The 13064-nt window shown below is 37.1% G+C and overlaps 1 protein-coding gene across 7 annotated transcripts in view; it reads right to left on the bottom strand.

The window, feature by feature from the left end:
- The window catches only part of mybpc3 (myosin binding protein C3), a 32251-nt gene extending 21647 nt beyond the window's left edge, over positions 1-10604 (bottom strand). For 2 of the 7 annotated variants that reach the window (XM_026267394.1, XM_026267392.1), the window contains exons 1-14: positions 10501-10596; positions 7975-8244; positions 6702-6845; positions 6503-6589; positions 6269-6417; positions 6048-6165; positions 5879-5927; positions 4130-4189; positions 3548-3550; positions 2889-2912; positions 2582-2671; positions 2323-2486; positions 529-661; positions 325-327 (exon numbers count right to left, since the gene is read on the bottom strand). In XM_026267394.1, the coding sequence (XP_026123179.1) occupies positions 325-327; positions 529-661; positions 2323-2486; positions 2582-2671; positions 2889-2912; positions 3548-3550; positions 4130-4189; positions 5879-5927; positions 6048-6165; positions 6269-6417; positions 6503-6589; positions 6702-6845; positions 7975-8244; positions 10501-10525 (1319 nt within the window). In that variant the 5' untranslated portion in view covers positions 10526-10596. Of the gene's footprint in view, positions 1-324; positions 328-528; positions 662-2322; positions 2487-2581; positions 2672-2888; positions 2913-3547; positions 3551-4129; positions 4190-5878; positions 5928-6047; positions 6166-6268; positions 6418-6502; positions 6590-6701; positions 6846-7974; positions 8245-10500 lie in introns of all 7 variants that reach the window. The other 5 variants (XM_026267395.1, XM_026267398.1, XM_026267396.1 and 2 more) reach the window with 5 other exon arrangements.
- Positions 10605-13064: the final 2460 nt, after the last annotated feature.

Here is a 13064-nt window from a genome sequence, read left to right as displayed (position 1 = left end):
AACAAATAATAGGCGATTGTAAACATATGACAAGTCAAGTTTTTTTTTTTTTTTTTAACTAAGGTCACCGAAAAATATTATTAGCCATTGGGGATAGTTTTTGTTGTATTGTTATTTGAGTCCTTAGACATCTGACAGCCTCCATCCATTGGCACAGCTGACATCTGAGTTTACAGAGCTGTTTTGTATTCTTGGAAAACTGTCCCTGCATATTCATAGTCAACAGGCTGTTTGAGACATCTAACCCCACAGAGACAAGCCTTGAAGTTCCTGATTATGTTTAGGCTGTATATTGTCATAAGCATATTGTTGAGTGCCACTCACTTGCTAGGGTTGACAGCGGAGAGCAGGAAAAGCGACCATCCGTCCATAAGCACGGTGGCAGACGTAAAAAAAAATAATAATAAAAAAATAAATAAAATTGAGTTTATTGTAATCCTTTCCATATACTTACTCTTTTGAGAATGCATGTGATACAAATTTTTTTTTTTTTTTTTTTTTTTTACAGTAAAGGACCCAAGTAAATACCTTCCAGTTGGGTGTATCTCTTGTCCATTCTTTAGCCATTTAACCTCTGCATCTGGATTGGCCACTTCAACTTGCATTTTGATCTTGTGTCCCTTTTCGACTTGGTAGGCTGGGTCCAGCTTCCTCAGAAATGCTGTGGTTAAAACAAAGAAGAAAAGCTAAAAGTCACCACTATTAGAAAGAAATGTGCTGCACATGAGCATGTTAAGAAAATGTTTGTTCTAATCCACTTAAAGCGGTCCTATTATGCTCTTTCGAAAAGTCTTGATTTTGTTTAGGGGGTGTACTAGAACAGGATCTCAAACTAGGCTGTCGAAAAACACATTATTTTTCACATATTTTACATTATTACAACTCCTCTCTCCACAGTCTGGATTGAAGAGCTTGAATAGTTCCTGCATCAAATGAAGGTCCGCCTTCTGGAATACGAAATGTGTATCTCTGCACCGGGTAAGGAAATGTCATATCCCTTACCATAGCTGCCTGGCATCTTTAGTGTAAAAATTGTGTCAAAATCAAATCAATTTGAGCACGTTTTAAACCTGGATGATTCCACTTTAAGTTTGTCTGCCTTGGGAATGTTAGCATGGCTCCGACATAGTGATAACACTCGTTATCTTCTCTAGTGCAGCTCAACCAGGTCTCGTCCCATTAGTCGATATTTGTGATATCACAATCCCCGAAAATATGCGTTGTAGTCCAAACAAGTTGTTCATTGTAGCTTTTGAAAATAGATTTCTGTTAAATAAAATATATCTCCTTTTGAAGTGGACTTTGAGCTTTGTAACTTTCTATCTTTTTTATGCTCAAACAGCAACATTACAGACTAACTAAAGTTGAAAAAGTGAACGAGCATAATAGGACCCCTTTAATGTATTTCACTATCATCATTTCAACTTGACCTATCACTAACAGTCAAATTAGTAAATTACTTACAGTGCCTTGCAAAAGTATTCATACCCCTTAATTTTCTTTAAAAATGTTGTTGTGTTGTTGATTTATTTCAGACCGCTTTTAAATTGCCTTCTTTCACATAAATTTACACTACACACTATATAATGAAAAAAAAAAGAAAAAAAAAAAAAAGATTTGTGACAACTTTGCAACTTTATTGAAAATGAAAAACTGAAATAAGTACTGTTCATACCCTTAACACTTTAGCACACTTTACTTTTACTGTGCAGGTGAAGAGCATTGCCTGGTTTCCTTGATGCTTGGAACTGAGGTTCATTAGGTTCATCAGACCAAAGAATCTTGTTTCTCAAAGTCTAAGGGTCCTTTAGGTTGTTTTTGCAAATTCCAAGTGGGTTTCCGTGTGTCTTCACTGAGGAGTGGATTGAATCTTGCCACACTGCCATAAAACCCAGATCGGTGTAGGAGTGTTGCAGTGATATCTGTCCTTCTGTAAGTTTCTCCCATCTCATATGGAGCTCAACTAGAGTTACCATCAGCTTCTTGGTCACCAGTCTAACCAAGACCCTTCTCAATCAATTGCTCAGTTTGGCCAGGAGGCAAGCTCAAGGAAGAGTCCTGGTTTTTCCAAACTTATTCCATTAAGTATAACCGAGACTACATGCATCAGTGAACGTTTAATACAGTCATTTCTTAATTTCTTTCTCAGATTTGTGTCTTGACAGAGTCCTGCCTCTGCACTCTACGGGCAGTAATGCACTATTTTGTCCTAAGTGCTTGTTTTTCTTACGAATACTTTTCTTATGAATATTTTCACAAAGCATAGTAAATATGTCACTTATGTGGCCTGTACAGTTAACAAAGTTCAACAAGGTTACAAACCTGCACTTTTCTTCTCTTCTTTTTTCATTTTTTTGAGTCTCTTAAGCATCCCCCGCAGGTCTGTGATTCCATACTGGAAGGCAATCTTTTCATACTCTGATGGTGGAGCCTTCTGGAGGATTTCCCATACATCTACCTCAGGCTCTGTGCTCACATGAACAGCTCTGCAATGACAGCAGATAGAGGCTGATCAGAAAAGGTCACTCAAGCCAAAAAGAGAATTCTGTCATTATTTACTCAGCCTGATGTTGTGTCAAACCTGTACCACAAGAAAGAAAATGACTGAAAACGTCTTTCAACCATACAATGCAGTGGGGTCCAAAATAGCAATAGACTCCATTGACTTTCACTGTATGGATGAGAAAAAAAACAAAAAAAAACAAAAAAAAACACCAAGCACGTTTGGAAGAACATAACGGTGAGTAAATGATGACAAGTAAGCATGTTAGAAAACGTTTTTATTTATTAAAGAATAGAAATGCAGTTTACTGTGGCTAATAAATGGGATAAATGCTAATGAATGTTAGTCAACAGATTTTTTATTCTGTATGTGTAAAAATTCTTACCGTGGGACAGTTTTTAAGAAACTGCTGTTCTTATGTAGAAGCAGAAACCAAGCGTCAAGCATGATGAGACAAACCACAGCAGATTATTGCACATTATCAGGTTCTCAAATCAATGAGAACAATGCATTGTTAAACCATCAAGACCATTTTACAGTTCATATTTTACAAAAGCACTTAAAGCATGCAGAGTCATTGTTGCCTATAGACACTTCCTCCTTACTTAAATGCTTTATCTTCATGTGCCTTTTGTGTTTACTAAATTCTAAGAGTTATAAACTATTTCAATGAATGTACAATGTTTACTAACATAACTAATTTGTTATGCTGTCGTGTCAGAGTCAGTGAAAAAGAGATGAATGTGTAGGGTGTGAAATAGCATAGGAATCGTGAGAGTTATAGGTTTATTAATGTGATTAATTAAGGAGTGTATGAGTAATGACGAAGGAGTTTGTTAAAAATGTGATGTGACAAACGTGACTCTGTCTATTTAGTTCCAAGTGGATGTGCAGTCGGCTGAGTGGAAAAACCTAGAAGGACTAAAGTTGGCAATCAGTGGCTGATTTGGAGAGAGAATAATCAAGGTATCACACACTCACTCGGCAATACAACACTCAACATTCCTTCATGCACAAGCAGTCAGATCAGTGTGACTGACTTACTCTCTGAACATGGGAGTGGAACAGCCACAGAGGAGAAAAACGGGGGGGAAATTAGACATAGATGAGCCTTAGATGGAATAAATCATTGTGTAGTTCAAATACAACAAATACAAAATAACAAAATGACTAAATAAAGCTTACATTTCAGTATTAGAATGATATCTAATTAACTCATTCATATGAGTTCAAACAGCTGAGAACACTTAAAAAAATCATGGATTCAAAACAAATTTTAGGCATCAGTCAAAAAAGGAAAAAAAAGAGAAACATGATGTAAAATGAATTACCATTTATTTTTAGATTTTGTCGGATTCAACCATAGTCACTTTAAGGCATCTAAATGATTCTAAAGTCTTTGATTCAACTATTATATGGTCACTAATCAAAAATGTGTGATACTGAGCATGTAAACTCCTCTTTACAAATGTGGTGTTATTACTTCCAGTGAAGAACAAAATGCTTGCTCAGAATCATGTTAGCTTGAGTGCTGAAGTCATTAAAACAGAATATTTCAAATATATTGCATTTTCAGTCTCCAAATTTTAAAGTAGGCAATGAATGTATGTAATTAATTAGTCTCACCTCTTTTTCAGTAAAGCACTGAAGTCCAGTTCTCCTGAGTCTTCACTTGCTTCTGTGCTACTGTAGGAGAGCAAGGAATCACAGACCACAAAACATGAGCACACAGATCTATTTTACATTGTCACCTCACTGTAGTTTAAAAAAAAGAGGTAAAACAGCTTCTGTAAAACTAAAATTTTTCTTTCTTTTTTTTTAATGTATTTTTATTTAATTATTGTATTGTATTGAAAATGCATCTTTGCTGAATAAATATATTTATTTATTTTAAACAACAACAACAGCAAAACTTTAACTTTTTGACCTCATACTTTTGAATGGTAGTGTATACTCACACATAAGAATACATGGGACGGGTGTATAGATGCACAAACAAAACATGCACATTATACAGACATCATTACTGAGGCAATAGAAACTAGAACAGAGCTGCTCTACACTGTTTTTGAACACATATTGTTAAAGTATGTCAAAGATGAAGGTAAAAAAAACACAGAAATGCTAATGTACAGAAGAAATCCATAGCAGACCCCTCTATGATCACACATCACTGTACATATATCAAAGACCTAGGCAGCTATATAGGTTTTATAATTATATGATATATTATAACAAGTGATCATCGCAATCCTTTTTTCCTCATCTTGAGTCTTCTTTCTGACCTGTGAAGTTTGTAGTATTAAGGATTTTTATGTACTGTATGACCCATGATGAACTTTCTTTAAGGGACGTCTTAAAGACACGAAGAGGAGCAACAAAAGAGACACATCACTCAAAGTTTGTGCAGCTATTTCCACTGATTTTGACAAGGTGTCAGCCAAAGTTAAGAAGTGCATCAAGAGCATTTTCTGTTATTGCGTTTCAAATAACCAGAATTAAAGTATCTCAAAACAGTCACGGACAAACGCAGTTCCTGATAAACTTGTTGGCAGCGTTATTAGTGTGATCCTCTAATTCGCTCGCTCCTAATCAGTGTCTGCACTTGAAAAGATCAGTGGACAGGGAAATCATATTCACTTTAAGGCCCCCTGCCTCTGATACACCAGTAATGAGTGTTGGGAAATTGCCCTTCTCACAAAAAAACAGAGAAAAGCGTGAGAAGAGACGGAAGATGAGAACAGAAAGGAAATTAGATTTTGCAAAGATCCTTGGAGAGTGAGTCATAAAGCATCAGCAATGACTAATATCACTCTCCTTAGATGTTGGCAGACAAAGGGGGAAGATTGAAAAGGACAGAAAGAAAAGGGCAAGCTATAACATATGACTGACAGAGGGACACGGATGGACACTGAAGGACTCAATGAACTCTCTGATGACAAATCAAAGGCTTTGCTTGTGTGAAGACAACGACTGTGTGGATATATCCACAGCAGCTGCAGCAAACCCCTATAGCTACCTGCCATGTTCTCCTATCTTCTTCTTACCACCTGCACTTGTGCTCCTGGGTAATCAGCCATTCCAAAAAGGGATAATGCAATATAAATACAAAATGTTAAATCCCAAATATGGACTCAGATGCTATCTTTACATAAAAAACAAACCATATAAAGAAGCGCATAGGATCTACGTGCACAAAATCATGTGACCAAACCACACAGCGTTCAAGAAAGCAAGCAAACCAACATTTCAAGATGCTGCGAAATGGCATGATACTGCTGGCTTGCATGAGTAATCATCTTTTTCAAATTTTATGATGCGGCTGTTAAAATTAATACTTTATAGTTAATTAAACACGTAGAAAAAAATACTCACGTGCGTCTAAATGCAGTCCGAATATCAAGCCCATCTGTTGTACGAGCCTCTGAAGTAGAATGTACACAGTGAAAAGCACACATTACCACTTCATTTGGTACAGTTTCAATTAAGACTTATTTATTCCTTGTTGATATTTATTAAGCATGCATATAGTTGTTTGTATTACCATGTACTACCAGGTCAAAATTACAGCTGTCGAACTTGTCTCTAGAGGAGACCTCACAACGATAAGCTCCAGCATAGTTGGCTTTAGCTGCAATGATATGCATCTCAAAAGAGTACACCTGAATAGAAAAGGTTTGTTTTGCTTACTTCTGACTTTGAAGCTTTTCTAAATATATTGATATAGTATACTTCATAACTGTTTGGTATTGACGACTGTCGGACCTTAGAGTTGCGGTCATAGTGCTCTTTGAGTTGCAGGTGCTTTCCCGACTTGCTGGCCAGATCCATCCACTTTCCTTTGAACCATTTTACTGTGGGCTTCTTCAGCAGAGATTCACCACACACCCGGGCAACAAAAGTAATGTTCTCACCTATATTGTGGGGAACAGATTGGAAGAAAAATTATATTTCACATGCACTATCCATTTCTTTATGACCAGAGGCTCTGTTACTCACCTACATTTACCTCCCCACTTTGAGGCTTTTCAGTGAAGAGACCAGTGAGGTCCTGCCTTGTGTCAGGCCGATGACTCTCAGGCAGACCTTGAAGAACAAACAGAACAATAGGTTTGTTATCCAGTCAATTTGAATATTTTTAAATGTGTAATTAAATGAATTTGCATATGTTAATATGTCTATGTGCTCTTGTATTCACCTTCAGGTGCTGAGCCATCTGACAGGGTTCCACTGGTGTCCGGGGCTGAGCTTCCAGTAGGTGTTGGTGTAGCCTCTTTAGGTTCTTCATGCTTAGGTTCTGCAACTGCAGGGTCTGGAGACACAGCTTTCTGTGGTTCCTTCACTGCAAAAGTGAAGAAAAATCCTTAAAAAGCCATTCTGGCTGATGAAAACAAGTGATATTCACCCATCTGGGTCATAGAAGTTTCCCCTTTCGCTGCTGATGAATGTAAGTCCCTAAAGCCTTACTTCCACATTTATAATTCACCATTCCTGCATCTATAAAAGGAATTACATATCACAAAAAAAGGTCTAGGTCAGAGCAAGATGCTAATTCTTCAGCTCATGGGGCTCTTGAGTATAGTGTTTTAAACTTAAAGCCAGATTCTGTGAGGCAAACAACGTTTTATACATGCCCTCAAAATGCACTATACCTGTCTATTAATGAACATGCTTTTACTTGCATAGTTTTGTTCACATGGACCCTTTTAGCTTGGATATTGCTCTCTTAAGGATTCCAATGGCCACACAAATTAGGACAGTCTTGCTTTTCTTCTTCCGCTGTGTCTGGATATTGGATAAGCGGCTCTAAATAGTTGACTAATAACCACTGACTGAAACAACGCTGCTAAAGACTTAAAACTCCTTTTAGTCCCAAAATAACCAGATAAAACACAGAATTAATGGATGAAACCTTGAAACATTGGCCATATTGTATATAATGTGAAAACTGTGCTAAAACTAGTACTAATATTATTATAATATTATAATGTTACATTGAACTTTTTCATTTCAATACTTCTGTTTCAACAAGGATAACTGTGTTGCTTTTTTTCCTGAGGATTACAGCTTCAAATTAAATCTATTTGTAATGAAAGACTGAAAGATTTATAAGGCTAGCTATTCCTCCAGTATTTAATTTAACCCATATATCTTTTGTCCATGCACAATGCCTTACAGGATCATAAGCTCCATGAATGGGCACTGAAGGGCAGAAGTGTTTGAAGTGAAGAACAGCTATAAGAGTTCTTCTCTAATTCCATAGAAGGCTGAGAAATTCTTAAAATTTCATGGTGACAGCATGCTCAGAAAAAGATGCTTTAAAAAACAACCAGCTGCAACTTTAGAGAAAAGTGAATTGGAAAGGAGAACTGGTTGTGGTGCTCTGTGACTGGTTTACAACTAATCCAAAGGTGGGCTAAAAGTGAGGTTAAATACAGGAACATGTGAGTCACCATCCAAACAATACCCACCTTCTGATTCTTTTATCTTTAATTCAAATTTGACCTTTGACACCCCAGCTATAACTGCATATCCCACTGCATCCTCCTGAACTATATTGTTTATGGTGAGAGAGTGCATATTGCCCTCCGCTGAGATGGTGTATTTGTAACTGGATGCAATGTCCTTGGAGTCTCGCTGCCATCTCACTTTTACATCAGGCTTCTCAGTCTCTGCTTCAAATATGACCGTTGCCCCAATCTCAGCCGCCTGAGTCTTTGGTTTCTTGGTGAAAGCTGAGACTAGAAGGAGTGAGGAAGGCAGGGTAGGTCAGAAGGAAAGAATACATTTCCAAAATCTTGACATCAAGCTCTTATCTCTAAAAATGTACTGCACTGACCCCTTTTCCTCTCTAGTCTCTCCGATATCACATAATTTAAATGTGCCTGAAGACTATGTCCTTATACTGAGATCTTGTTTAGAAATGCAAGAAAACATGTACACTTAAGTCACCCTAAATTCATGTTTAAAACAAAACAGTTAGTTGTGGCCTAATGGATAGGGAGTTGGACTTGTAACCTGAAAGTCATGGGTTCGAGTCTCAGGTCAGGCACAGATTGTAGATGGGGGGAGTGATTATACAGCACTCTCTTCCACTCTTAATACCACAACTGAGGCACTGAACCCCCAACTGCTCCCTGAGCACCTCAGCATTGGCTGCCCACTGCTCTGGGTGTATATTCACGGTATGTGTGTTTGTTCACTGCTGTGTGTGTGTGCACTTGGATGGGTTAAATGTAGAGCATGAATTCCAAGTATGGGATGCCACACATCACGTCCTTTCCTTTGCCCACCAAACGTAGCAAAATGATTACATAGCTGGGGTCAGGATTAAAAATCAAAGCTATCTACATTCGGAACTAGAAATGTAATTCTAAACTAAATGGATTTGTAGTGGTCTTATTTTTATGTCCAGTGAAAAAAGTAAATAAAGCACATGATGTATTTGGTTTATTGCATACCTTGAATTATTACATACATCTTCAGTCACATCAGTGCAAATGGTTTGAGCATAAAACAAGCCAATCCTCTGGGTTTAAAAATAGAATTAATGTGCTCCCCAATGAGAACAGTAGTCCACGTTGACACAGCTGCAGGTAGCTGCTAGATGGATTAGCTAGGATCTATTTCTGTTGTTTATAAAGTACTGATCCCTCTCTTGCCATTTTAAAACCGCTGGTATCCACATTGTCTTTGTTCCACTGCTGCCATCTGGATGGATGCAAGCAGTGATAGTAAACTAATGATGCCTCTGTGGTAAATATGTTTTGAACTATAATGTACATATTCATCTGAAATAGAAGGGAAACTATTTCATGAAGGTGACATTTATCATGAAGCGTATACTGGATGCTGATGGTTGCCCCTCAAACAAAGCTTGGATGTGTCACTCAAAAGCCTTCTAAATAAAAAATGTTCAGTCATAATAAACTATTATTAAGATCATATTGCTGTGGAGATATTGTGAGTCAAGAGAAGTGTTTCTCACACTTTTTTGTCTTCTTTAACTTTGTCCAAGACAATATTCAGCCTTATTATCTTAGCTTTACCTCTGGTATTTGTTGTTAAAAAAGTAAATTATGTCAGTTTAGTAATGTACATCTTTTTATCATTTCAATTAAGATTATAAATACATAAATTTTAAGACTTATTGGGGCTTCCCTGGAAGTATTCCGAGGACCCCATTTTGGCCCTGGGTCCTAGTAGAGAACCATTCATCTAGAACCTTTGAATAATGCTGAAGAAATTAAAAAGGGAAGAGAAAGTGTGAAGAGAAAGTGTGTGCAGATGGATTTTAGGGCTACCACTCAACTCCATTGCTTAATGTGGAAAGGTCATGCAACTGCATTGTTAGAATGCTGTAGGGCTTAGCGAATATCACCGCAGTAGGCTGTCAAAACAGGTGCAATCACATTATGACAATCCTATAAATCCCGTTTAGGCAGGGTTATTCTGTGCACTTTTGGGAAAAAGTACTTTAACCCATTGCCATTATTCTATCCCTTTTGCTTAGGCCATTAAATTGTGTTTTGGTTTAAAAGAAGATAGTTTATAATATTTTAATTTAAAATTTTGCCAAGAAGAACTTCAAGAAAGGTGCACAATACAATCACATGCTTTGGATGATTTCCATTCATACAGTAGGCTTAAAAACATCAGCATGCAGTACTTAAAAAAAATAAACATTGTGATAATATTATGAAACTGCTCTTTAAATCAACTGAGACTGCCAAATATATGTTTTTCAAATGACTACAGATGAATTGTTCACATGGTACAGAACGAGAATTCACATAATCAAAAAGAACATAATCACAGAAACCCAGCACACAACGAGTCAAAGTTCAGGTAACATTTCCTTAACCAACAACTCAAAATAACACCGGTTAAAAGTCTCCTGACAAAAATGTGTTATTAATTAAAATATTTATTGTTCCTCCAACAATATTTTTATGCAATTTGTCAAAGAATTATGAACAGAATAAACACTGGCATACCTGTTTTTTTAGTTGGCTCTGGCATCCTGGTTGAGTCTCTACAGGGTTCCAACAAACGGGCACCAACACTTCTCTTTTAATAGATATCCACACCCCCCAAATGTCACACAGTACATGCCCCAAACCATCCTTCCCACCCCTTCAACCGCGACTGATGATTGAGCCCACCTTCATTCACCTTCATTGGGTAACAGAACTAAAGAATCTAAAGGTGGATGGAGGATAAGGAAACGGGGACTGGATGGGTTAAATTTAGAGTCTGACTGTAGCTAAGAATCTTCAGATGTTCTCTCCCAATCATACTGCTTTTTGTTTGTATGTAATATTTGTAGTATTCCTGAACAACCTCCAACATTCAAGAAGCCACAGCTTATACATCTGCAGTTTTGTATTCCACTTTATATTGTATGTGCTAATAAAGGATAGGTTTATGATGTGTGCCTATACTTTCGCAATATACATAAAGTATGTATTTAGTTTCCTGAATTTAATTCAATCAATTTCCATCTAGAATTAAATAAAGAGATGCTTTATACTGGAGGTTTTTATTGCTAATGAAAATATACTGTATAAAAATCCCCAAGAAAATCTTATATTGGACAAATAGGCCCAAAAAGATTGACAGTTATGAAAAAAGTGTGTGTAGTTCCCCACCGATGCAGGACCCGTTTCCTCATGCCATCAGTCAAGCATTGCTAAGTTTGACCTTTTTGTCAAGAGTCTAATGATAATGATGCTTGTCTGGTTCTGGCTCTGAGGGGTGTTTTGTTTTCAAACTCTCATAAAAAGAATCAAATAATTTTTTTAATCAAACCAACTTTTTAAAAAACGTAACTTTTTAATTAACATTTTACTGTGAATAAACATGAATGGACTAACATTTTGTGTCTTTTTCAATGTCTTCTGAAGGTTGTTTCATGGTGAATTAACATGCATAACTTTGCGACTGCTTTAACTTTCTTTCATACTTATGTCCAATGTCTACAGTTTGACCCTGAGACATAAAGGACACAACTGAACATCACCAACCACTAGCTTTTGATTTATGTATTTTGTCTTGACCTTACTTCTATAAAGTCAGCGCTGTCCTTTAACAGGCCTATTGTAATGCACAAATATTGTGTCTTGACAGAACCCTATTCACCTGCTACTTTTAAATACATTGCAAGATATGCTGATGATTTCATTACTTTAGCAGAAATTACAGTTCCTTGGTGTCCTTTTGAAACGTTAGGCACTTTCAAAAGTCCTATTCTCTTAAACAACTGTTTATCAATTCCATACAACTGTCTGTGAATTTGACGTGTTGGATGTGGCCTACTCTTTTGACCACTGTCACACAGGTCTGTCAGCGCCTTGTCATTCCAGCATTAGACGGTCACACTAGCTGTTGCATACTGACAACTGCATGGACGGGTTCATTCAGATGGAGATAGACATGAAGGAAAGTTATTTGCAGTTGTTGTAATGACTATTCGCCTTGGGCCCCGTAGCTGGCTTTCTTCTAATCTAGATGTGAATCTAGAAGGTACTTGGTGAACTTGAATAACTATCAACGTGCTGTAAGTGCGATTTAAGTGTTTGATTGTAAAACGAGAAACAGTTGGACTAATCAGAAAACCAAAAAATGCATTTTATGTATACACATCACTTGATTGACAGAGAGATGTGTATGATGATGAGATCTTGAACATGATCAACACAAATAAATCAAGCACGCGCACAGACTATTGGTATTCTGTGAGGAGAGGTCTGTGTCGTCTGGCCTTCAGCAGCTATGAGTAATCTGCGCCCTTGTCAAAGAGGTTAGGGGCTGTAGTCCGTCTGGGGTCACAGTCCTAAGATAAGAGCTGGCTGACAGGATCCTTGACCTATAACGAATGCAATAACATCACGCGTAATGTCATTTCGTACAACAGCAGAGTCAGAAAGAACAAAACACACAATAATCTCACTGGCAAGTGTTTTCTTAGAAATTCACAAACTAATACTAATTCCCAAGCTACTGTAATAATGTTTATAATAAAACCCTCCCCCCTTCATTATTGTGATTTTAAACCAGGCAGATATTTTTTTCTAATAAGATTTTATAAGCAGACAGGTTACACGTAAAATTGAATAATACTAATCATAATTCTATTTAAATGGCTTGTGATTTTGTAAGACTTCGTTTAAATGGGATAATTCACCCAAAATTGACATCATTCAATCAACCCTCTGAGGTTATACTTGGATTCCCCCTAGTGGTCTGTTTACAAATTTCAACACATGCACAAATGTTTGTTTTTGTGAAAAGTGGGGACATCCCATAGGTGTAATGGTTTTTATACTGTACAAACTGTATATTCTATCGCCCTACACCAACCTTCAACCTAACCCTAACCCTCACAGGAAACCTTGTGCATTTTTACTTTCTCATAAAACTCATTCTGTATGGTTTATAAGCGTTTTGAAAAATGGGGACATGGGTTAGGTCCTCATAAGTCACCCTCTCCTTGTAATACCTGTGCCATACGCATGTCATTATACAGAGATGTGTCCTGATATGTCAAAAAAGCAAGAGC

Source organism: Carassius auratus, chromosome 7 (assembly GCF_003368295.1).
Source record: "Carassius auratus strain Wakin chromosome 7, ASM336829v1, whole genome shotgun sequence".
NCBI classification, from domain to species: Eukaryota; Metazoa; Chordata; class Actinopteri; order Cypriniformes; family Cyprinidae; genus Carassius; species Carassius auratus.
Note: the sequence above shows the minus strand (reverse complement) of the source record. Positions and strands in the feature narration are given on the sequence as shown.